A 27,082-nucleotide genomic window follows, 5' to 3' on the forward strand; every position below is an offset into this window, starting at 1 on the left:
TCCATTTAAAATCCAGTTTCTGCCTCCTGCAGAATTCTGGGGTTTGTAGTTTTGTGAGGCCATTTTTTCTCTAGTGTGATGAGGTAATATTAGTTGATTTGCCAAATGAAAAAAAAAAAAACCAGAAAAGAATACCTCTAAAATATGGTGCAGCAGTGTAATACGAGTCTGGTTTGCTTTGGTTTCTGTTAGCTTGAGTAAAGTGCCAATCTTAAAGCCATCTGCATCTCCAGTATGACTTCCCTAAGAGAAAAAAAGACACACACCAAATTTAAAAAAAACCATGAATAATACTTCCTATAATCACATTTTATTTTGTTTATTACTTATGATTGCCAAATGGTTAAATTGGATTACTTACATAGTTCAAGAAGTTTCCAACTTTGAGAATCAACTGACAGAAAATGGGTAACCGGTGGCTAATGAGAAGATCTAGGACGGAAGATTTTTTTAAAAAATAAAGGCAATATAAATAGCTTGAACATGGATTAAAGGTACAAAATAAAAGAACTAACTAAGCCTTCATATTTGCTAATAACTAAACCTTGGAGCATTGAAATTGCTATTGGAAATATTCATACTAAAGAACAAAATTATTTGTGCCATAACTGATGTACTCACCCAGAACAACACCCAGAAGTACTTAAAATCCCAGGACCACAGAATTGGAGGCAATTCCAAGGGCTAGTTAAGCCACCCCCTTACCAATACAGATATCCATCTAGCTTCTACTCTACTAACAGTAAAGAAGAGGCTGTGGTTCCATTTAATGGGAGACTGCTGAGTTGGGAAAGCTCTTTCTCTAATTGCTCAGAACGCCAAAGCTACACTAAAGGGTTCAGCCCTTCTTTACCTTCACAGGCCCTCCTGATTGTTTCCGCTTTCGGCTGCAGCATCTCCAGCAGAACAGCAGTCTCTTCACACATCAGCATGCACTCAATCCGGAGCTGGTAGCTAGAATGGAGAACCAGTATTCAATGGAGATGTCATTTATTGAGATAGCAAGGGATGGTACTTTAGGATTTAAGGACCATATGTTTTCATAAACCTTTCTTGTTATTGAGGAAGACTAATCTGAAATTGAGCATGTTGCTTTCCCCTGAGAGAGAAATATAAGACTTCTCAGGTGAGTCACTGTTATGGGTAGAATGTTGAAAAACAAGACTTGAAGGCCATAGGTATCCCATGGACCATACTTTGTTCATCCCTGCTTTAGCTGGAGATATCTGTGATGGCCTGACAACAAGCTTCCTTCCCATGCTTCTCTCTGAGGGATTTCCCACATCAACAAGATTTACTTACCTGGGGTGGCCTAAATATACCTCAAGCTTTTACTAAACTCAGTGGTTTGAATGAAAAGAGGGACAGCAGAACAATCTTGTTTCCGAATGAAGCTCTGAGATGTGAAAAGCACTTGGGGAAAATGCTAGGTTATACATTCAATCAATCCTCTTCCTCCAGCACACAGTGGGAATACCTCTTCCAAGACTACAGCTGCTACAGTAAATGCATGAATACTAATTTTATGCATATGCACATTTTATTTTTCTTAATTTTTTTATTTACATTATTTCTATCCCGCTCATATCAGCCCGAAGGCGACTCAGGGCGGCATACAAAGTTGGCACAATTCGAAGCCTTATATAAATGCATACATTGATAAAAAGCAAAAAAGAAACATTACAATACATTTAAACAATAAATAATACAAATTTAAAAACTATGTCCTCTCGTTCAAATCCTCATCCGTTCCATTGTCTTGGCTGTTCCTGGGTCATTTTCTGATTCAAATTTGTCTATTTATCCTGAGGTTCCAAATGCTTGCTCGAAGAGCCAGGTTTTCACTCTCTTTCGAAAGGTCAGGAGGGAGGGAAGTGATCTAATATCCCTAGGCAGGGAGTTCCACAGCCGAGGGACTGCCACAGAGAAGGCCCTGTCTCTTGTCCCCGCCAAACGTGCTTGCAAGGCAGGCGGGATCGAGAGCAGGGCCTCCTCCGACGATCTCAAGTTCCTAGTGGGTTCATAGAAAGAGATGCGTTTGGATAGATAACCCTTACCTTGGGACACCAAGGAGAAGAAGATAGAACTGATCTGCATTTGCTAATTTTTCCTTTTCTTCTTTGAAGGATTTCAAGTTTTCTATCTAAGGAGAAAGGAGAACAGTTGTTGACTTCCTTTTAGTGTCAGATCACAAATCTTGAATTATACTAAATAATGGTAAATGACAGTTTATCATGGTGCCTGAATCAAGCCATTGCAACTAAAATCAGAACTGCTTTGGTTTTCTTACTTCATGCTTTTCTGGTAGGAGTTTCAGCAACTGCTTGAGAACCTCAACATCAAACTTGGTTCGATCCCCTTTCTGAATCATGTCGACCACTTCCTCATTTGAGCTACAGAGAAAAGAGGCTGATGAATAGATGCAACCATGGCTCTGTAAGTTTATAGCTATCAACAGAGAGAGTGAATTAAGACAGAAAACAATTCCCCATCTCCTTTCTCCTTGGTGAAAGGCCATCCAATGAAATGAATATGCAAAACAAGTTCAGTTCACATGAAGGAAACCACTTATTTATTTATTTCCCATACTTGTACCCCATCCTTTTCACCCCGAAGGGGACTCAGGGCGGCCTCACAACCGACAACAATTAGATGCCCAACAAACAGATTCCCCACAAAAAACCCCAATAACAATTAAAACCAGCAATCTATATAAATAAAAATGTAATGTTTGTTTGTGGGATTAACATAACTCAAAAACCATTGGACAAATTGACATCAAATTTGGACATAATATACCTATCAGGACAATAAGTGACCATCACTCATAAAAACACTGAAAAACACAGCAGAAGGGACTTAAAAAGCAAAAAAAAAAAACCCCCACCACATTATAATGCATGCGCAAAACCATATATATACACAAATATACACACGCACATATACACAGACTGGGCCACAGCAACGTGTGGCAGGAGACAGCTAGTTAAACATAAATGGTTAAAACAGTCATTAAAATCAGACAAGTTCAGAATCATAGTAAAGAATCAGTCCATTAGTCTGTCACTTTAAGAGATCTCAAATATTGCATTGTTATAATTACTGCTTGAATGTTTGGTCCCATAACCATGTCTTAAGTTTTTTCCCTGAAGAACAGGATGGAGGGGGCTGTTCTGATTTCATTGGAGAGGGAGTTCCACAGATGAGGGGCCACCTCTGAGAAGGCCCTGTCTCTTGTCCCCACCAGTCACACTTGCGAGGGTGGTGGGATCGAGAGCAGGGTCTCCCCAGATGACTTTAAACTCCACTTTTTCATTCAATACTCAATACACTTTGTAGAATTAATTGTCTCAAATGAATTTTCAAAAGGATTAATCACAAGGAGGATAGAGCAAACAATGCTTATCATCCACATGAAGTTAATTTTCATCTTGAGAATTACCATTAATAATAATAATAATAATAATAATAATAATAATAATAATAACTTTATTTATATTCCACCCTATCTCCCAAAGAGGACTCAGGGTGAACTCCAACATTCAAAAAGGCAAAAATTCAGTGCCTCAACAAAATAAGACAAATGTTAACAAGTAATCCAAAATAATGAAAATATATGAAAATAACATCAGAACCTAACATCAATATATTAAACAAAATGTATTCAAACAAATTTAAATAACGATATAAAACCTAATCAATAAAACATCTGCATTGATTTACAAAAAAAAATTATCTATATTTTCTGGTGATATATCAATTCACAATATATCTGGGGGAGAGGTGGGATATAAATTGAATGAATGAATGTATACCAGATGTCAAGTATACATATTAGCTAAGGGCTGGTTCTATATAGCTGCAAGTGAAAAGCTGCCAGGAATAAATTGAAACCTGCAGCTAGCATAATGTAATGATGAATAAAATGGGTCCCGTTCAAGAACGGAAACTATTCCAAAAAAATGCTACATGAACGTACTTGAAAAATGCAGATCTCTGTGCATATATAGCAAGGATGGGAACAATATTAAGTAATATTTTTCAAATGGTGAAAGTATGTTTCTCAAGTTTTAGGGGAACCTGACAAAGATAATGTTGGACTAACAAAAGTTTTCACAGTTTGCACTTACTCTTCATGAAGATAAAGGTAAAGGTTTCCCCTTCCTGCAGAAGAAGTACCTATTGATTTGCTCATATTTGCATGTTTTTGAACTGCTAGGTTGGCAGAAGCTGGGGCTAACAGCGGGAGTTCACCTCGCTCCCTCTGCATGAAACTCACAAGGATATTTTTTTGGTGCAGAATTATAAATGCCACATTATGAAATATATGCCAAGTTTAGATAGAATGGAACCATGGCAATGAATAAAAGTGTTAGAACTGTATAGTGTGGAAGGCCCTCATAAACATATCATGAAAAAATATGCCTAGAGTGAGATTAGCCAAGATTTTTGGTACAAAAAGGTTGATCATGTTGATATTTTGAGAATAAAGAAAACTGTCTTACCATTTAAACTGCTTCAGGAAGATGTTTAGATTGAGGCTCTTCTTGGAGTCCAAAAATGTGATCTGTTTATGAAAAGTAAAGTATTCAAGGTCAAGTTTTCAAACATGTATGCAAAAGTTATGAGAACTTCTTGGTTTTACCTCCACACGTGCATGGTGAAATTGGTAGCGGTTGCATGAGTGACACCTTAAATGGGTCCCAGTTCGTTTGTTTTTTGGGGAACCCTTGATTTGGTGTTATCCAGTACGTGAGTTTATCCATACTCATTATCTCCAATACCTTGTTTTGCCAGTCCTCTATCGTAGGCACTTCTTTAAGCCTCCAATTTATTTGTGTTTTTCAATTAACTAAGCAATCTTAAGATTAAGAGAGGTTAATATGAACATTAAAAGAATCCTCCTACCTCTTTGGGTTCTGTCTTCACTGCAGCTGCTTCTTTTGACTTTGGCTTTGCTTGTGGAAAGCAAAACAACTGCTCTATGCTGGTATAGTCCGGCTCAATGGTCTCCTCGCTACTGCTGGTCGCTGAAGCCCACATGGAATGACCCTCTGGAAGACAAAAATGTGGGACCTTTGTGTTGAATAGTGTCCTCAGGAACGAAAACATCTACTCATGCATTTGCAATGGATAATTAACAGATATTTGAATCAGAATAAAGGTAGATGCAGTTCCAAAGCTTATTCCACTATCTTTGAAAAATATCATTGGATTTTTTTAATGGTGAGCATATGAAGTTACCTTTAGAGATTTAGAGTGGTGGTGGTTGGGGGGGACGGACGGTTAGAATCCTAAATTGAATTGCAAATCCCAAGATTTGCCTGCTAGAATGGTCACTGTCTATATAGGTTGAGAAATGCTGGAACTTGTAGTTCTAAATAGCCCTGCTCTTTGATTTGAGATGCCAGAGATCAATGATATGTACCAGGGATGGATTGTTGGATTATAGCTCCCATCAGTTTTTAATACTGGTTAGAGCAGTTAGGACTGATGGATGCTGCAATCCAACAATATCCAGAAGACTATTCCCATTCCTGCTCTTCTCTGAACTTCACCCTATCTAGCACCCCTTGAAGAATATGAAGTACAGAATCTGGGTTTTATTTTCCAAAGTGGAGCTTCAAAGTCCAAAAACAGATATCTACTAAGCCAAGAAGCTTTCAGAAGTTCTTTGGGTTGCTTTCAAGATGGTTGATTCCCTCTATATGCCCATGCCTACTCTGTGTAATGCACCAGACACAAAATCCCTAAGTAACTTTCTAAAAAGCAATTGATCCCAGAAGTAAATTGTGCACGTGTAAGCTAAATACCTCAAAATCTTATAAACAGTTTCATTGAAAAGTTAAAAATACAAATATTTCTGATTTAACAAGGTAATTTTTGAGGCATGGGATAACACAAATAATTGAACAATTCTAAATAAGTTGGTCAAACTTTACCCATATTTATGTACTGAAATACAGTAAGACTCAGTAACCACTGAATCAATATCCTCACTCTCACTTATTTGTGTCTAGGGAAAATGGTCTCTTCAGGAATTTGCTATTTCCTCCAGTACAATTCCATGGTAAGCTTCACGTGGAAGGTACCATAAAGTTGTGCTATTACCTTGTAATTTCCTAGAGAGGTTTTGCTTTCCACAAGCAAAGCCCATGTCAAAGGACACAATCTTTAGTGCCTTTAGGGTAGCTCTATGCTGGGATAGGAAGTCAGGTAATTTAATGGTGTTCTGTCATATTTGCAGTTTCAGGTAACCTTGTTCTGGCTGGGAATGTACCCCCATAGACATGGGTGTCTTACTGTATTTATATCCTGTTTTTTTTTAAAAGGAAAAAGAGAAAAAATAACCAAAGAGAGTTTGATTATATTTGCACAATTACTAAGAAGGTGCTATTTTGCCTTTCCACCCACTATATTTTGGATGGAGTGTACATATGGAACAGGACTGTAACAAAAAATATAATAATATGCAGGGTGGGCTGAAATGGAAGTGAAAGGCATCCAAAGTAACCTACCTCTTGCCACATTGGAAGGAAGCTTCTGCCAATTCAGTTTCTTCATCCGTAGTGTCGGAGGTTTCACCCTTCTGTGGATAGGTCTGGCACATCCAAGGGAATAGTCAACCCTTGCAACAACGACCTCCTCCATGTTGCCTCCTAGTGGCGGCGGAGGTGGTGGGATGCCTGCCATCCCAGGCAATGGAGGTGGTGGTGGCACCCCTGCCATACCAGGTAGAGGGGGAGGAGGGGGTGGCATACCTGGGAGAGGGGGAGGTGGGGGAATCCCTGCCATTCCTGGCAATGGAGGAGGTGGGGGTGGCATGCCTGGTAAGGGTGGTGGTGGAGGAATCATGGCTGCACCTGGCAGAGGAGGTGGTGGTGGTGGCAAACCTGGCAAGGGAGGAGGCGGAGGGATTATTGCCATACCAGGCAATGGGGGTGGGGGTGGAGGTGGAGGGACCCCGGCCGTAGAGGGTGGTGGGGGAGCCTGAGGTGGCATCCCTTTCATGCCAGGGAGAGGAGGTGGCGGTGGTGGTATTTGTGCTCCGGGGAGTGGTGGAGGAGGTGGAGGAAGAGGTGGTGGAGGAGAAGGGGTTGATGACAATGGAAGGGTACTAGATGGAGTTGAGTTTTGGCCTGGCGAAGCAGAGCAGGGTGGTAGCTGGGATGCTGCCACCTTCTCAGATACATCTGTAGCAGGTGGGATATCAGAAGAGCAAGTCATAGCAGGAGAGTTCTTGGTGGCTTTGGAACGTTCTCCCAAATCTTCATTGGTCTGAGTGCTTTCATTCACTCTGTTGGCTGATTTTTGGGATTCTGAATTTCTTTTCTTTAGGGGCTTCTTGATGGACAACAGTCTCTCCATAACTTCCTCCACACTGTTGCCTTGTACTGTAAAACAATTCACACAAGCTTGAGCATGTAGGAGAGGAAGTGGTTCAAACCATACTTCGAACCATGAGTGAGCAAGTGTGGCTCATGGTCCACATGCAACCCTCTATTCCTCATTCTCTGTTCAGGAATGAATAATGAATGGGTTTTCATTTCATTCTACTTTGTCTCCCCAAAACCATTTTAGGCACAGACAGTGAATAGGAAGTGATCAATTAATATCCTGTTGACCTCCAAATATATGTAATAAAATATTCCCCATTCCTTCTAGAAGTGGGGTGGGTGCAGTTTAGCTTTCCAAGGTCTCGTTGGAAACAAATGCATCCTCCAGCTTCCCACGGTTGCTCACTTTACCTAAAACCAATTACATTCCCTTTTCGTAGGGCATGCTTATAACTTACTGTCACTAGCAAGCAGGATGGCTCTATTTACTAAGATTTCTAAGGCTTCCCAGAGCAGTAGGCTGGAGTGGTGGGAAGGTTCGAGATGCAAGAGGCTCTGGAGAATGGACAGGAGTTGGACAGAAGCCGGGCAGCTGCTCACCTGAAAGATAAAAAGGCCATTTACAAACTGAACCACTCTTCATATCAGTTTTACATGACAGTAATACTACACTTTCATAAGATAAAATGCTGTAATCAGCACTGATGTCTCTGTAATGGTCAATCAGATTTTGAGAAGAAGCCCCAGGATATATGGTAGAAATTACAATGTTCATCCATTCACCAGTAGGCAAAATATGCCTTTGTATAGTAGTGTCATGTCTATTCAAAAGATGTGTGAAATTAACATGATAAACTATCCCTTTGTACTCACATTACAGATGTCATGATGCAATGTGACTGTCAGCAAACACAAAAAATATTATGTTGTGCAATTTGTTTGAACAGTTTGATGCAATGAAGTGGACTAGATTGAAACAATCCAGAAGATTATCCCCTAACAGCAAGTCTACAAATTTCAACATTATCTGACACCATAGTCATTTGCAGAACTGTTTAGAATGCACTGAAAATACTTTCACTTCCAGTCCACAGGTACCCAAAGCCGTGGTCTGCACAGTTCTCTGAGCTGTCAAAACACAACAGGAATGCCTGAAGAAACAAAACAAGTAGTTCTTCTAAATATCAGTGAGAGTAACCAGGATCCCTAATGTTGTTGTTTATTATATGCGGCCATTGATGTACATGATGCTTTAAATTTAAATAACAACAACAAATAGTCAGCTCTGCCATTTATTTATTTAGTTTCAGGAGCAACTTGAGAAATTGCAAGTTGCTTCTGGTATGAGAGAATTGGCCATCTGCAAAGATGTTGCCCAAGGGATGCACGGATGCTTTTTTGATGTTTTACCATCCTTGTGGGAGGCTTCTCTCATGTCCCAATATATATAAAATCTAACATATGTTAACATATGTTAGGCGGAGTAAGACAAACAAAAAATATATATAATTCTAAAAGAGTTTATATCCAGATATAATAAAAATACAATATAAGAAAAGCAATGTGATAATTTTTTCCATGTCAGGAGTAACTTGAGAAACTGCAAGTTGCTTCTGGTGTGAGGGAATTGGCCATCTGCAAGGACGTTGCCCAGATGTTTTGATGTTTTACCATTCTTGTGGGAGGCTTCTCTCATGTCCTCGCATGGGGAGGAGCTGACTGTGGGAGCTAATCCACACTCGCCCCGGATTCGAACTCCTGACCTGTTGGTCTTCAGTCCTGCCAGCACAAGCGTTTAACCCATTGTGCCACTGGGGGCTCCAATGTGATAAATACATGGCATTAAAACACCATTTTGATTCCATGTGACAAACACATGGCATCAAAATGTTGTTGTTGGGTTCCTTCAAATGAAACCCAAAGGCAACCCAATATATAGGATGATAAAATAATATTAAACTAAAGCTTCAAAAGTTTTTGAAAACCAGAAAGTTTTCAATCAGAATATAAAAAACAGCAAGGAGAATGTAAGAATCATGGGAGAAGAAGGCACAACTTCCAGGATTATTTGCTATTTTTCTAGGTGCTGCAGGAAAAAGAGAGGAAACAGCTGCCACTAGGGTGCAGCCTCCACATATGAAAAGCAATGTATATAGGAATTCGTTTGGAATTATGACATTTTGGAATAGAGAAGAATGCTTTAAACCGGGGATGGATATGTTCAGAGATCTAGGGGCTAATTCTCCCCAAAATTATATAAAAAATATTTATTTTAAATTTTTATATCCCGATCTTCTCAACCTCCATAGAGGGACTCAGACCACAAGGATTCTCTGTGATCCACACAGTTCCTGAAGCTGAATGTGTCTGGTACATTTTATTTGAACTAAAAACCTTAATTTGATTTTAAAAAATGCAAGGCAAAAACATGTTGTAAAGGAGAGTTGTGCAGCCTGGAGGGTGTTTTTATTCCTTAATGGAAAAAGATCTGGAAGGATTATCTTCTAGGTTATGCAGCCCTGGAAGGGTGGTGGTGAATAAGGCCTTTGACAACTCATTCTTGAAATAATTGTGGTTTTTGGTGTCTTCCTGTGATGTGCAGTCAGACCTCCACATTTATGGGTTTAACCTTTGTAGATTTGATTATCCGTAGATTTGATTAATATGGTCTTACTAGTAATGTCTAGGCCCTCCAGGGTAACTCTATGCTCCACTTTGATCAGAAGTTGGAGGGCCTCAAGTTTTCTAGGTCAGCGTTTCTCAACCTGGGGGTTGGGACCCCTGGGGGTGGTCGCAAGGGGGTTTCAGAGGGGTCACCAAAGACCATCAGAAAACACTTATTTCAGATGATCTTAGGAACCCCTTTGGCAGAGAAGGCTGAAGATCTCTCTGCTTGTCCTTCTCTTCCTTTTTGGAAACAGACGATGAATCCTTCCACCAAAAGCTCTCCTTCTGCTGTGATTGGCCAACCTCTCAGCTGGACTCTCAGTCAAGGGGAGAGCTGTTTCTGAGACTCTAAGCAAGGCGGGGGGAGCAGTTATGCTCGGTGCATGGCAGCTTGGTGCGCATGCGTGGGTGAGAGAGAGTGCGTGAAGCTGGTGCCTGTGAGTCTCTTCAAGGCAGGGGGGAAAGTGCTTGTGTGACGTGGGACTGAAAGTGGCCCAGCAGAATCAGGAGGGGGAGCAGCAGCAGAATCCGCTTGGGTAATTTGTAACATTATTTATTAGAAAAAGGCAGTATTTCCTTTTGTTTTTTTTATTAAAGCTCCCATTAAAAATGCAAGTGAACTACAACTCCCAAAATCATGGGTCAATCCTCCCCAAATCCCACCAGTATTCACAGTTGGCCATGTTGGATCTGTGCGCCAAGTTTGGTTCAGATCTCTGAATGTAGGTGAACTACAACTCCAAAACGCAGGTCAATGTCCACCAAACCCTTCTGGTATTTCTGTTGGTCATGGGGGTTCTGTGTGCCAAGTTTGATTCAATTCCATCGTTTGTGGAGATCAGAATGCTCTTTGATTGTAGGTTAACTATAAATCCCAGCAACTACAAGTCCCAAATGACAAAACCAACACCCCAAACTCACCAGTATTCAAATTTAGGCATATCAGGTATTTGTCCCAAATTTGGTCAAGTGAAAGAAAATACTTCCTGCATATCAAATATTTATATTACAATTCATAACAGTAGAAAAATTACAGTTATGAAGTAGCAATGAAAATAATTTTATGATTGGGGGTCACCACAACACGAGGAATTGTATTAACGGGTTGCGGCAATAGGAAGGTTGAGAACCACTGCTCTAGGTCCTCCACATAGACTTTATGTAGAACCTTCGCAGAGAGGTCTAACCCATTCTCAACATGAGCTTTTAGATATTGAGACAACTTTTTAATATACCTATATGTACTAATGAAATTGGCAGATTTTGGAAAGAAATGTATTTTTTAATGAATGTTTAAAAAGATGGAGGAAGCAGATGTGGAAAAGTGTGGAGGTCACTTTATTCCCCTCACACCTTTTCACTCTCCTTTCTCTATATTTCACACTTTTCCTTTTTTTCCTTGTTTAATATTTGTGTAGATTGTTTTCTTTGTATATTCTTATTATGTACTATATGACTTCCTTTAAAATATTTTTTAAAAGACGATCATACTCACTTTGTTGAATAGAGAAGAGAAAACTTCTTGATGGTTGCTCATGTCAATCCCATCACATATCTTCAACAACTCTTCATCATCTTCAGACTTAGCCTCTTCGAATGTCTCACACTGAATAAGCAAGTCCACGTCTTCTATGTCTCTGAATGGAGCCAACACTCATTATATTAACATAATGATAATAAAATTAATTTCCATTTACATATACATCGAAACTGATATCCTCAAATAGTTGACTATTTTAATCTTTCCAAAGCTGGGAATTATGTAGCCCTCCAGGTGTTGCTGAACTGCAACACCCATCAACATAGCCAATGATGAAGAATGCTGTGACTTGCAGTCCAACTAGAGCATTTCTAGGCTGAATGATTCCCATTTCTACTACAGTACAATCGCCATATCCGCAGACATGAAAACATGAAATAACAAATAATATTCATAGACAAGGACACATGAAATAACAAATAATAACTAACCTTGTTGAAATTAAAGCCATCTGACACAAAAATACAGATTAAAAGCTTATTTGAACAAAACTATATTTGCCTTCTGGCAAAAGGAATGCATCCCATGAAAAGGAGTTCCAGACAGTGGGAGCAACCACTGAGAAGACTCTTTTTTGTGACTTTACCAAGTGAGACAATGATGGCAGTAGGACCAAGTGTTTTAGAACTTTGACACATCTGTATGGGAGATAGAGTCTTTCAGATAGTTTGGGCTTAAGCTGCACTCATAACCAGTATTCTGAATTGTATCTGGGCAACAGTATGAAGCTGTTTTAACAAGGTAGTTATATACTCCTTATAATGGGCCTCAGGCAGCTTTCTGACGCTATCATTTTGAACCCACTGAAGTTTCTGAACAGTTTTCAAAGGCATCTCCATGTAAAGTGTTTTACAGAAGTCCAAGTGAGATGCAATGAAAGCATAAGTCTAACTGCAGCTGGATCTGACATCTCAAAGAACAGTACACATTTGGAGTACTAGTTTTAGAGATGCAAATGCACTCCTGATCAGTGCTAAAACCTTGGACATCTGGTCTCAGAGTTGAGTCCAGGAGAAGACCCAAACTATGAGCTTGAGATTTCAATGAGAGAGACAGAGTCCCTTATTCTCTAATCTACCTTTTAATTGCCTAGGCACACATCTGTCTTGTCTAAATTAAGTTTCAATATGTTTCTTATCATCTTGTTGATTACTGACAATAGACATTGGTTCTGTACCAAGGCTGCTTCTTTGACATCAGATGGGAAGAAAAGAGAGTTGGGTGTCTTGAACATATAGTGACACTAAACCCCAAAACTCTAGATGACTGCATATGTGGATGTTAAACAGCACAAAGGACCCCATAGGCCAAAGGTCAGGGTGCTGAACAAGAGTCTCCTAGCACCACTTTCTCAGTTCGCCCCTTCAAGAAAGACCATAATCACTGCATAACAGTGCTCCCAAGTCCCATCCTATAGAAATGGCCCAGAAGAATATGATGAAGTGGATAGTGCAAGAAAGTGTCATTAATTATAGGGATTAGTCAGACCCTGTTCTCGATTGGAAGTATTGCTGTGGTTCAAACCCTGATCTGCCTCCTACCATGGTTGCTCTTAATGGAAAAATAAGTCATACAATGTGCGTGGGAATAAAAAGAAATAACAATATGGAAAGTACAGCCTCCAAGCATTATGTGATATATTACTACTGTTTTAAAGAAGTCTTAATTATATGTTCAGGATATACTCTTGAACTTACCGCAGTCTATTCAAAATATCCAACAGTTGGAGACCTAGAAGTAGGGAATGAAAAAAGAGTTGATAATATGATCTGCTTGACATAAAACTATATTAAAATCCATTAAAAGAATGAAACAGACACTCTAGAAAATAATAAGGAGAGTAATAGTAACATTTCTTTTAAATCAATAGGTCCTTTTCTGTAATAGTACTGATTTTGCAGTGCAAAGAGATGGTGTTGGAAATTGCCAAATGATATGCCTAAATGGGATAAAAATTCAATGGGGGAACCTTAGTGAGTAGGGAGGGTCTGCAAAGATGGGAGTGCTCCATTTTTTGTAAATGGGCTAACAGAATGGCACTTCTAAGACAAAATAAAAGATACTTGAAGTACTAAAAGGAAAAATTAATGCGCTGATCTACTAAGGTGAAGTATTTTGCAGAATCCATAGAGTAGGACCCCACTAACACTATGAATTACAGCATTCGTGTCTCATTTTAACTGCCATGATTCTGCCCCATTGAATTTTTGGGATTTGTAGTTTGGAGAAGCAAGGAAGCACTCTGGTTGAGAACTATAAATGCTCCTCTCTCTAATCCCAGGATTTTAAAGAACAGAACCATGGCACTTAAGTGAGGACAACAACAACAACAACAACAACAACTTGATTACTAACGACTTGATTACTAGCTTATATACCACCTCTATCTCCCCGAAGGGACTCGGGCAGTTTGCATGGGGACCAAGCCCAATATAAACAAAGGTTACAAAGTAACACAATTAAAAACATATATCAACTATAATAAAACAATAAAATCAATTAAATGTAAGTCATCATACAAATAAACCAAGCAGCAAACAACCAATACCCGGGAAAAGTGGGTACGTGCAGATTTGAGACGAATAGGGCAGGATAAGGGCTAGTGCAAACACAAACTGTTGGGCCAGAGCTGGGAATAAAGTGCTGGAGACACTACCAAAAGATGAGGGCTAGGCAGACTTGATTACTAACTAAACCATTACTGAAAGGCACATTGGAACATCCAAATTTTTAAGTCTTTCTGAAAGGTGGACAGGGTGAGGGCTAATCTATTCTCTCCAGGGAAAGTTCCAGAGCCAGGAGGTCACCGCCAAGAAGGCCCTCTCTCTCATCCTCACCAACCACGCTTGCGATCGAGGTGGAAGTGAGAGAAGGGCCTCCCTGGCAGATCTTAGCATTTACGTCAGGTTATTTGAAGGAGATATGGTCATGAAGATACGCAGGATCTGAACCTTTTATGGCTTTATAAGTAATAACCTGCACTTTGAATTGGGCCCAGAAACTTATTGGCAGCCAGTGGAGATGCTTTAGTAGAGGCGTCATCCGCTCCCTATAACTAGCTCCAGTTAACAACCTGGCTGCCAACCTCTACACAAGTTGCAATTTGCAGGCCATCTTAAAAGGCAGCCCCATAGAGTGCATTGCAGTAATCCAATCTAGATGTAACCAAGATGTGGACCACCATGGCCAAGTCAGGCTTCTTGAGGTACAGTCGCAGTTGGCACACAAGTTTTAACTGTGCAAATACCCTCCCGGCCACCACTGATACCTGAGCATCAAGCATCAGCACTAAGTCCAGGAGGATCCCCAAACTGTGGACCTGTGTCCTCAGGGGAAGTGTAATCCCACTGAGCACAGGTTGCCATCCTATACCCCAATTGGCCTCATGATTGACCAGGAGGACCTCTATCTTGTCTGGATTAAGTTTCAGCTCGTTAGCCCTCATCCAGTCCATCTCAGCGGCCAGGCACTGGTACAGGATCCATGGGTCTAAGACCATTTCAACTGTGTAAGGAACAACTAAGCTTACCGATGAACTCATTCCGGAGCTGTGTCCTCGCTCTTAGTTCTTCTGTCCCCAATATGACTGCATTGATGGCACTCAGGAGTGTTATCATGTATGGCACGTTATCTGTGGCTGAGAGTTCATTCATTATGACGCTGAACCGGTACTGTTGGTTTTTCACAGTCTAGAGGGAAAATCATTGATATGTTGGATCAAAGGAGAGATTCTGCGATCAAATTAGAAATCATAACATCTTAGAGTTCAGAAGGACCACTAGGTACACCTAGTCCACTCCCCTTGCTCTGCTACTAAAGCACCCCTAAAAACATCCATCCAATGTCTACTTAAAGACTTCAAAAGATGGAGAATTGATTATCCCCCAAGGCCGCTTATTCCACTATTGAACAGCTCTTGCATATAAAAAGTTATTTCTAATGTTTAGGTGAAACTTCTTTTCTTTTTATTTGAATCCATAGTGATCTGAACTAAAATCGTGGTTTTGGAACCAGGCTTTCGGCTAATGGGCGCAGCAGCACTTTGAACATGGAACTAGACCTGATTACTGTTATGATAATTGGAAACGGATATGTGATTAGGTGATTGTGTGATTATATAGTTAATTGTTACTGTTTTTAACCTTTTATGTATTTATGGTTTTATATTGGTCTTTATTGATACTGTGGCATCGAATTGCTGCCTGTGTTAGCCGCTCTGAGCTCCCCTCTGGGGGTTGAGAAGGGCGGGGTAAAAATGCTGTAAATAAATAAATTTTGTGTTCCAGCCTCTGCAACATCAGAAAGCAAGCTTGCTCCATCTTCTACATGACATCCCTTCAGAAGATAGCTACCATGTCTCAATCTAAACACACGCAGCTCCCTATATCATTCCTTCAAAAGACTTGGGTTCCAAATCTTTGGGGAAAAAAACCCCCAGAAAACTGCATTATTCCAAATTAAAATACTTGGCTATCTAGTTGTCATGTGCATTTGGGAGTAACCTTCATCCGTTTCATGTTCCAGCTTTCGATGGGCCCCCCAATCCATTTTGTCTGAGCCTCCCGAAATCAGGAGGCCAGATATTTGCTTTTTGGTTTTGGGGCCAAAAGATCAGTTTTCTTTCGGCCCATTATGGGGGGACAGGACTTCACCCACAGGCCCAAAACGGCCAGGCCTATGGGTGCAGGCTTTGTGCCTGGGCATGGCAAGGCCTGCAGCTGACGCCGAGTAAGAAGCGCTCCTAACTCAGGGCTCGGCTGCAGGCCCTGCCAGGTCCCAGGCAATAGATCAGAAAAGCAGGCTTGGAGCCGGTACCTGCTCCTGCCTGCCTTCTGTATCAATTGTATTTTTGTTCCAGGAGGGGCTTTTCCGTTTCGTGCCATCTGAATAGACAGAATGAAATGGAAACACAAATCAAACGAATGGGACAAGTTTTGGGCCCATAACTACTATTTAGTACTGCCTAAGTATTATTTACTCTACCAACAACAGCTTGTTGCAGACTCAGAGAGAGGTCTTTTTCTTTCACTACTTGATTCTAGGGAGATCAAAAATTGAATTTGGGGACTTTTGCAATCAACTACTATATGTGCACTACTATCAAGCTATACTCAAGAGCCTATAAAATTACTTTTCTGAACTAGTGACCATACTGCATTCTGGGGGCTATTATTCAACAAATAACATTTCCAAATGTTGGCAATCATCGCCTTGTGAAATGAAAAGCAACTCAGTTCATCCCAAGGGAATCTAAAACTTCTATGACAACGCCTACAAGCCTTTCAATTCCCTTCTTGCTGCCTCAGTGTAGGAGTACTTTCTATAACACTAGCAGTTGGGTGTCACTGAAATCAACTGGCATTTGGCAGCAGGTTCAGTATTTAAACAAGAAGAAAAAGAGTTTCTTCACACAGTGCGTCATACAGAGATGGAATTCCCTGCCAAAAGAGGTGTTAATAATGACCACAGACTTCAGTCTGGCTGATACGTGCAACAGCATGAAGCAGCATGAAGCAAGAATCAGGCAGGAGAATGGAATGCAGGTAGAGAGGTGGGCGCCAACTTTTTGAGATTCCTTTTGCACGTGGGAGAAAAATCCATTTGCAAGTTGAAAGCTAACAAGGGTTGAACTAATTCTTTTTATCAGTGATGTGCTTTTTTAATGAGGAATTTTTAGGAGGTGGAAGAATAGGTGCTTTTCAATCTGAATTTGTTATGATTTACCCTGCCAATCCTTCGTTGACCTTGAAAAAATTACATCTTTCAATATCCACCTGCTGCAATGCAACCTGAGCCCTGCCACATGCACAATGGAGGACCTTCTCGCAGCAACACCAGAAGCACTCCAAGTAGCCAGCTACTGGTCAAAGGACATTTAATCAACTACAAAACTCATAAATTTTGCATTTTGTCTGTTTGTTTGTTTTGTTCTGTTAGAAATGTAATACAATTGACTGGTTGCCCTGACACAACAAATAAAATCTTTCAATATCTCCTAGTTCACTGGCTGGAGGAAACTGGGAATTGCAATCCAAAATGTAACACTGACAAGCTGTGTTTCTCCTGTATGTGTAAGTCTAACCTTTGAAAACTTTAAAAGGTGACTAGAGATCACTGAACAGAGAGTAACTATATCAAAGGCTAATGACCAATTTTTTTCCACTGAACAGCCAGGACCAAAGGCTGCACACTAAATGGATTGTCAGGTGTGGGGTGAAAAATCAAGGAGTGATTATTTTCTTTATATACTGTTGGTTGAGTTTTCCTGCTGGGAGGCAATACAGATCTTACCCAGAATGCTTCAGACTCCAAAACTGTCCACATAGGTGGTTGAGATAGTGACACTTTGCTTTTCAACGGTTCACTATACACACATTTAGCTTCATGCATAAAAAAAGTTTAAAATATTGTGCATACATATTGTAATTATATATTTTATATTATATGTAATATTACTAATAATATTACAATATAATGGTATAGTGCAATATAGGAATATATAATACTGATATTGTATTATGCTAATAATATTTATTGTATTGTATGTATATATATCTTGTAAGCCGCTCTGATTCACCTTCGGGGTGAGAAGAGCGGCATATAAACAGCATAAACAAACAAACAAACAAATATATTATCTTCAGACTATGTGTATAAGGTGTATATGAAACAAGTGAATTTTGGATTTAGATATGGGCCTCACCTCTAAGATATCTCACTATGTATATCCAAACTCCAAAAAATCCAAAATATGGAACACTTCTGGTCCCAAGCATAATGAACAATGAAAGCATTTAAAATAGTTCAGATTTTTTTTAAAAAAAGTTTAAAACACATTAAAACACCATTCAACTCTACCATGCAACTATCCTTAAATATTTTAAAATGGATGTCTTCCCACCAATTGCTTGCTCGCTTTCTAGTTTGTTATATTGGAACACAAGAGGACTGCATAATTGAGCCTCTGTATGAATTCCAAACTTCAATTTTGAATTACAATAGAAGCCTTGTATTTTGGAGGATCCATTCCTAGACTGCATGAAGACTTCTGACCCATGAATATCATAGAATTGAAACAGAGGACCTAAAATGTCTAGAGAGGACTAGTTCTGTCTGACATGAACACATAAAACCATGGATGCCATTCCCATGGATACAGGGGCTGTTGTACATGTATATTGAGTTCTTTATTATGCCTCTGATTTCTGCTTGCCTTGTAATGATCCAGAGCATCCAGAGCTAAAGCATGTCCATCCATTGAGTAGATGCAGAGAGCAGCCAGAAGTTCAAAAACTTGTTTTTTGACCATGACATTTGAAGTATCAAGTGCTGAAAAGAGAGAAGGCAAAGTGAGAAGAAGTCCAACTAGTATTTTAGTTCAAAACCAAATTATGAGAAATGACTTAGGGAGCTAGAGAACAGAAGACAAGGAGGTGACATGTCTTTATGGTAAAATGTCTGGAAGCCAATATGGTGCACAAATAATGTCCCTGTGCAAGCATACTAATGATTGTGACAAGACTCAGAAAGTGTGTTCTCACCTTGGGAGAGTTTCCTGACATAGCCTTCATTGCTCACAATGTACTCGATGCCTTTCTGCGAGTTCATTACTGCCCGCACACAGTTAATGCATGTCAGCTGTAGAAGAGCATCAGAAATCCTGGAGACACCTCTCCCAGAGAGTCTATCCAAGGCTTCCAGTAGAAGATCAAGCCCACAAAGCTCCAAAAACTGGACCATCCAGCCATCATCACTGCTCTCCAGTCTTTTCTTGAGCCCAGAGTAGTTCACCACTGAAGGGATTTGCAGGAGCCGGATGCAGAGCTCTGGTTCTGCATTTTCCAAATTGGCCTCTGTTTGGTCAGACTCCTGGGACCCCAGCTTCTCCTTCAAGGCTGCCCATTTCTTGTGTGCGCCTTCCTTCTTGGCTGACATTTTGCTTGGTTGCACCTAAGGCGAGAGAAAAGAAAATGAGACAGAAGTCCACCTGCATTTTCCAACAACACAGTTCTGCACTTTAGTCATGGGTGTCCCTAAAAGACTGGTGACCCAATCCACAGACAGATCAAGGCCCAAGGACAACTCCTAAATTCCCAGAGAAAATACTTATTCGGGTGTTACCAGCACATATTTACATACAAGTGTATAAGTTAAGCTCATTTTTAAGTCAAGGACAAGAATTGATGCTAAAAATATGGATTTTGATGTGATCTGTGTTACTGCATAAGTCGTGGATCATTTCATGGAGAGGAGAAAGCATCAATGCTACCTCAGTGGGCCAGCTACTACTGCCATTTCCCTGCCCAAGCATTATAGCCAAAAGTGACACCTCTGTGGAGAGAGTACAAGTGGGTCAATGGTTTTTTAAAGTTCTCTTTGTTTTTTGCCACTCTACTCAGATAAGAGGATGGGTCCTTATTAAGTAAGAGTTTAGGTATAGTAGTTAAATGATACCTTCAAACATATTTTTGGGGTGAGGTTTTGAGTAAAATTTCTGGGCTTATATAAGAGTATATACTATATTGCTACTGCTCCAATTCCTCAATGTTGCCCTAGATAAGCAAGTCACCAAGGCTCTCTAAGAAAACTGTGCTCTGGTTTTTTGTGAGACTGCCTTCCCCCATCCTTGCTCTTATCCCCAAGATAAGACCCATCTATGATGCATCTTTGGTCACCCTACAGCAGTGGTTCTCATGTTGAGAGTGGCTAGACCTCTCTGTAAAGTTGTTACATAAAGTCTATGCCATTAAAGCAGTGATTCTTAACTTGTGGGTCCCCACAAGTTGAGATAGCAATGAGGCTTATGGTGAGTATACAAATCTACATGGAAGCTTGTGCTTGGAATAAGTAAAAAGAAGAAAGAAAGAGAACTATGTCTTTACTATAGGAACCTCCTCCAGAGATAAGCATGATATGATTGGGATGCTATATCTATCTACACAACTAGTAAAATGAAAGATTTTGGACTGAAAGACAGGAAGCATGATGTGATCCTGTGGACATCAATAAAAGCAAGTTTGGAACAGGTCAGGGAAGACAAAAGACAGAATAGATCATGTAACACTAGCAATCCACCCCTACTATTATTGCATACCTTCCTTCCGACTGTCTCGATTTGGCAAGGACAGTCCCAAATTAACCCTCTGTTATACTACTTTTTCAGCTGATTTTAAAATGTCCCCGTTTTGTTCTTATCTACTCACTTTTCCCCTTTATCTTCAATTGACTTTCATCCCTGCAAACTGAATTCAAAGTCCAAAGTAGTTTTCACTAATTCGGCAGAAAGAAGAGAAGAGGAAGAACCTTGTCCTTTCCAGAAGGTTCAGACAAAAACACGCTGCTGCAAGCTCTCCTAGCTGGTGTTCTTCATCATTAATAACTTTTCCCATGTTAACCACACTCTCTGATGTGGTTTGGTCACACGTGACCAGATCTCCAGCTATGAAATGTTGGAGGGTGTGGATATGCTACATTTCTAACATTTTAATGATATTAACTAGCATTTCGGGAAATTTATTTGGGATGAAAGGCCTCTCTATCCAAAGAAAAGCCAATCTCCAGCTTTCAAAGGCTGGCTGGAGATAGCAATGCTTTTAGTTTAAAACATAATGGTAATTCATTTAATTTGGACATTCCTTTTCTCAAAAGGCCTAATTTTCAGAATTTCTCACTAAAAAGACAACAGCTGACTCAAATCAGGAAACAATCATAGAGCACACCTTTAAAAAGCTACAAAAGCTGGGAAAGCTTTGGCTATCTATCAAGGTATCAACTCAACTCTAAATGAAAATATTTGGGGAACAAGCCAAAATATTTCCAGTCTGTCAGGCAACATTTACTAGCAATCCTTATACAAATACATTGCAGACATCACTCTTTGTTTCTGCATGCAAAACCACGAATCTAGCAGCTCAAAGGGTTACATAGGCATCTTAAAGGCACCAGATCATATCTGATCTTGGAAGCTAAGTAGGGTCAGCTCTGGTTAATAGTTGGATGACTGCCAATGAATACTTGATGCTGTTGGCTATATTTCTGAAGAAGGGAGTGGCAAAACCATCTCTGAGTATCCCTTGCCTAAGAAAATCCCATGAAATTCAAGACATTGCCATAAGTCAACAGGTAGTTTGGAAATACACTTGACACACATTACATATTTGTTTAAAATACTTGTAAAAATGCAGCTTTTCAAGGGATGACTAAATGAGTAGCACAAATATATGCTTCCCTCTAATAACAGAATAAATGTTACCTTCTAGAATAAAATGGGTAATTAAAGAATTTCCATAATAAAAGAGTTACAAAAGCGGAAACTCCATGAATGCACCTCTAAGATTGACCAAATAAATAGCATTTAGCTTTCCTCTGGTAAAAATAATTTTCATTTTAATGGAGAATAAAGCAAGCAGAAATTTTGAGAGCTTAAAAGAATGTGGGATGCATCTTTAGTCCCCCCCCCCCCCAATAAACACTTTACTATATGAGACATTTAAGACTGCCATTCAAGATTTCTGAGGTGCTGCAGAAAGGTTAGCTTAGCTCTATCATAGCCTAGAGCAGTGGTTCTCAACCTTCCTCATGCCACAAACATTTAATACAGTTTCTTATGTTGAGGGATCCCCAACCATAACATTATTTTTGTTGCTACTTCATAACTGTAATTGGAAGCTTTTAAACAGAGGCTGGATGGCCATCCGTCAGGAGTGCTTTGAATGCAATATTCCTTCTTCTTGGCAGGGGGTTGGACTGGATGGCCCATGGGGACTCTTCCAACTCTATGACTCTATGATTCTATTTTGCTACTGGTATGAATTGTAATGTAAATGTCTGATATTCAGGATACATTTTCATTAACTGGACCAAATTTGGCACAAATACCTGATACGCCCAAATTTGAATATCGGTGGGATTGGGGGGGGGGGGTTGATTTTGTCATTTGGGAGTTGTAGTTGCTGGGATTTATAGTGCACCTACAATCAAAGAGCATTCTGAACTCCACCAAAGATGGAATTGAACCAAACTTGGCACACAGAACTCCTAACCAACAGAAAATCCTGGAAAGGTTTGAAGGTCATTGATCTTGAGCTTTGGAATTGTAGTTCACTTACATGCAGAGAGCCCTGAGGACTCAAACAATGATGGATGTGGACCAAACTTGGAACAGATACTCAATATGCCCAAATGTGAACACTGGTGGAGTTTGAGGAGAATAGACCTTGACATTTGGGAGTTGTAGTTACTGGGATTTATAGTTCACCTACAATCAAAGAGCATTCTGAACCCCACCAATGATAGAATTGGGTCAAACTTCCCACACAGAGCCCCCATGACCAACAGAAAATACTGTGTTTTCTGATGGTCATTGGCAACACCTCTGAAACCCCCTTGTGGTCCCAACCTCCAGGTTGTGAAATGCTGGGCTTGAGGAAATTTTAAATGTGTTCAATATATAGAACTTGTCCCAACGTTGAATCAGGAAGTCTTAATGTGAATGACCTGGATGATGCACAGTACAATCCTTTTAGCCCCAGGAGATACTTTCCAGGACACATCCACCCACCATGGATATCAGGACATTGGATAATAGCAAACACCATATTTTCGATATATTTGGGCTGGAAAAATCTCATAGAATTGCACCAAGAGATGCCCATAAATACTTGGGAAGGCGGTTTATTTGGAGTTTGGGGAAGTGAAACTGGATACAAAATTTATTGTTAAGGTGGTCATATTGTATTGGAATTCCAGGGCTTTCATCCATCATTTTATTCTGGGATGCAGAAAGAACAGGAAAATGAGAGTCAATAGGTTTACTTGGAGTATTGAGCTAAATTTGGTTCAGATGTCAAGGCTACTTCCCTTATATTTTCCCAATGTTTTTTTCCCCTCCCAATCACTTCCAGCTTGGTAACTACAACTATTTTCGAATGCAACATACTTCTTTCATAGCCAGCATCCAAGTACTTAAACATGTCATGGCATGTTGGCTGGGAATGTTGGAGCTGGTAGTACAACACTACCAGTAGGGGCATTAGATAGAGAAGCAGGCTTGATAACATTGATGGTATTATTGGGTGGCTGGAGAACATATCTGGAGAACATCACCCTGGGAAGGACAATCAATAACATACAATTGATATGCATGGCTTTCAACTCCAATTTTGATAGTTATAAATGTCCATATTTATTCAACAATATTCTGAGAACACAAGTCTTTCATTCTGTTCAAACTTTGACAGCTTTTACAGCCAAATTCAGCTCTTCACAATAGAAACGAGTCAGCAGAAAGGAATGTGCTTTACTTCCAGTTTTCTGTGTTGAACCATATGATATTCATGTGATCCGATTACAGTATTTCAATCAAAACACATCAAATCAATTATGCAGGTTTCAAAATAATTTCACAGGAGTCTTGTGTTTGGAGGTGGGATAGGGTCTCTGTTTTTCTCATAATTTAAAAATGAATGAAATGACAAAATATATTTGTTTTACATCCTGAAGCTTGTGTCATAGTCTCCTGATGCTTAAAGACAAATTAGTTAAAATCTGGTCCTCCAGATGTTGGCATGCAACTCCTGCCATCTCTATCCAGCAGAGCAAATACCAAGGAATGGTTACAGTTGTAGTCCAATAATATCTGGAATTCCACAGATTCAACATCCCAGATTTCAGTACCACTAGGGGAGAATTATCTTTATGTACCATTGACGTAGTGCTGGAAAGAGTTTGAGGGTTGTGAAATGGCTGCAAACTAAAGCAGGGCATGGCAACACATTATGCAGTGGTTCTCAACCAGGTGTTTTGGACTTCAACTCCCAGAAATCCCAGCCAGCTTATCAGTTGTTAGGAACTGTGGGAGCTGAAGTCCTAAACACCTGGAGGCCCAAAGGTTGGGAACCACTGAATGCTTGGCATGCAGCAAAATCAATGTTTACTTTCTGGATTCGTTTCTGAATATTTTCAAACCTTGATTGGTTGAATCCATGGATGCAGAATCCATGGATATGGGGGACTGACTCCATTCCTTGTCTTAGAACAATGGCTCTCAACCTGTGGGTCCCCAGATGTTTTAGCCTTCAACCCAGAAATCCTAACTGCTGATAAACTAGCTGGGATTTCTGGGGGTTGTAGGCCAAAACATCTGGGGATCCACAGGTTGAGAACCACTGCCTTAGAAAAACACTATGGTGTAGGGACAAGTAAACAGGCAACTTGAAGACACACACACACAATATGGTCATAACTGTGTATGGTGAATGGGGCCCAGAATACAGTCTTCCCTATTAACACGAAATGTATTAGGTTTCTAGTTAAATTACAGTCCATCCTCTTCATTTGCTGGGGTTAGGGACACAGGGCCCCCGTGAAGGAGAAAATCCATAAATAAAGAAATTACTATATATTTTTTATTAAGAATGTTTAGGCACAGCTCTATGGTCAACTTCCCCTGGTAGCTGAAGACAGAACTGCATTGGAGGATGTAGATAATCTTAGATACTCTCTAGAAATGTCTATGTCTTTCTGCAGGACAGGAGGAAGTTGAGCTACATTCCTAAAGAGAACATGTTCAGATTTTTTTAATATGTCAGGAGTGACTTGAGAAACTGCAAGTTGCTTCTGGTGTAAGAGACTTGGCCATCCGCAGGGACGTTGCCCAGGGGATGCCAAGATGTTTGATGTTTTACCTTCCTTTGAGAGGCTTCTCTCATGTCCCCATTTGGGGAGCTGGAACTGACAGACAGGAGCTCACCCCACTTCCCGGATTTGAACCGCCGACTTTTCGGCACAAGAGTTTTATCCATTTTCAGATCAAATCAATGAACAATCAAATCCAAAAATGTCAAAACTGCATATGTACAACATTTTTAAATATGCATCTATAATATAAATTAGCATGTGCAAATATTATACACATCTAATCCTCTTTTGTTTTTTCTCATTGCCAAATGCATAAATGCCACCCACGTTTGACCACAGAGTTCATTGAGGTTAGCCTTTGGGCCAGTCACTTTCGTCCAACCTCACATGCCACACACATATTTTGTGAGGATAAAATGGAGGAAAAAACATGTACTCAACAACTTGCAGGAAAAAATGGGAAGAAAAATATGAGAAATGAAAAAGAACAATGGTTGGCGTTGGTCTGTTAGTTACTGTTTTCTCTGTCATCCTAGAATTCTGAATGATTTGGATAACTGCCCAGTTGCTAAAAAGAAAGACGAAAAAGAAAAGCTACTACAGCAATGGTAGAAAAATGTGAAGCAATGAATAAGCTGTTTGTGTAAAGCAACAGGGAATAATATGCATGCCAAAGTAATAACAGCAGTGCGATTTTGACAAGCAGCTATTTCTAGCTAAACCTCTTGGCCTTCATTTGCTCCTGACCTGGGAAAAATTTCCATCAGAAATGGGCCAAGCTCAAGAAACTAGACTTGGTGAAAAGGAGAAATTTATATGGAAGGAGAGGGAAAAAAAACCTCAAAACCGTTGCTTTCCTTTCCCCAAGGTTATTAAACTCCGTTATGCAATCGTCTGAAAATGACCTTTCCATGTCTTTAATTCTCCTGACAAACTCAGAGGTATTGGATATGAAATGATTGTTTTGCATTTTCCAGTTTTCAGAATGATGGAATGCTGCTAGAAGGCAGTTTTAGTTTTCCTTGGAGAGAGGCCAGGCAACCGATAATCAGGCTTATTTCTTTTTATTTTGATATGCATTTGCTAGCAGTTTTATAATTTCATTTCATTTCATTGTGGTGCAGCGAGTTAAACTGCTGAGCTGCTGAACTTGCTGACCAAAAGGTTGGCAGTTTGAATCCAGGGAATCCAGGGAGCGGGGTGAGTTCCCACAGTTAGGTCCAGCATCTGCCAATCTATCAGTTTGAAGACATGTGAGTAGATCAATACGTGCCACTTCTGCAGGAAGTTTAGGGACCCCTGGTGGTGCAGCGGGTTAAACTGCTGAGCTGCTGAACTTCCTGACTGGAAGGTCAGTGGTTCAAATTCAGGTAGCAGGGTGAGCTCCCGCTGCTAGGCCCAGCTTTTGCCAACCTAGCAGTTTGAAATCATTCAAATGTGAGTAAATCAATAGGTATCGCTTTGGCAAGAAGGTGCTCCGTGAAGTCATGCTGGCCACATGACCTTGGAGGTGTCTACGGACAAAGCCGGCTCTTTGGCTTAGACATGGAGATGGGCACCACCTCCCAGAGTCAGACATGACTAGACTTAATTTCAGGAGAAGCCTTTACCTTTACCCTTTATTGCTTTCTTTACTTTCAACAGGCCTGATATTTATATTAACTACAAAAAGCATGTGGTCAATTTCAAAAGAAAGAAAGAAACCATGAAAATGAACAAAATCTGGCTACCAATATTTAAAAACTCTAAAATTATAATAGTAAATAAAAAGCAAAACTCAAACACAGGGGAACTCCAGACAGGAAACAATCAGGGACAGCTAATCATCTCTCAACAAAGGATTCTCCCAGGCAGTAACAAGCTACACCTAAAAACTGTCAGGCCATCAAATCAAGGTGGC

General features: G+C 40.1%; 1 protein-coding gene across 2 annotated transcripts in view; it reads right to left on the reverse strand.

Moving 5' to 3' along the window:
• INF2 (inverted formin 2) overlaps positions 1-27,082 on the reverse strand; it is a 72,435-nt gene that overhangs the window by 6,508 nt on the left and 38,845 nt on the right. Inside the window, exons 2-15 of one of the 2 annotated variants that reach the window (XM_067463016.1) lie at positions 19,086-19,494; positions 18,758-18,873; positions 15,074-15,233; positions 13,242-13,275; positions 11,500-11,641; positions 7,796-7,937; positions 6,519-7,394; positions 4,909-5,054; positions 4,506-4,567; positions 2,291-2,393; positions 2,058-2,143; positions 854-954; positions 362-432; positions 136-243 (exon numbers count right to left, since the gene is read on the reverse strand). In XM_067463016.1, coding sequence (XP_067319117.1) covers positions 136-243; positions 362-432; positions 854-954; positions 2,058-2,143; positions 2,291-2,393; positions 4,506-4,567; positions 4,909-5,054; positions 6,519-7,394; positions 7,796-7,937; positions 11,500-11,641; positions 13,242-13,275; positions 15,074-15,233; positions 18,758-18,873; positions 19,086-19,479 — 2,541 coding nt within the window. In that variant the 5' untranslated portion in view covers positions 19,480-19,494. Of the gene's footprint in view, positions 1-135; positions 244-361; positions 433-853; positions 955-2,057; positions 2,144-2,290; positions 2,394-4,505; positions 4,568-4,908; positions 5,055-6,518; positions 7,395-7,795; positions 7,938-11,499; positions 11,642-13,237; positions 13,276-15,073; positions 15,234-18,757; positions 18,874-19,085; positions 19,495-27,082 lie in introns of those variants that run through there. The other variant, XM_060755091.2, reaches the window with a different exon arrangement.

This window comes from Anolis sagrei, chromosome 1 (genome assembly GCF_037176765.1).
Source record: "Anolis sagrei isolate rAnoSag1 chromosome 1, rAnoSag1.mat, whole genome shotgun sequence".
In the NCBI taxonomy this organism is placed as follows: Eukaryota; Metazoa; Chordata; class Lepidosauria; order Squamata; family Dactyloidae; genus Anolis; species Anolis sagrei.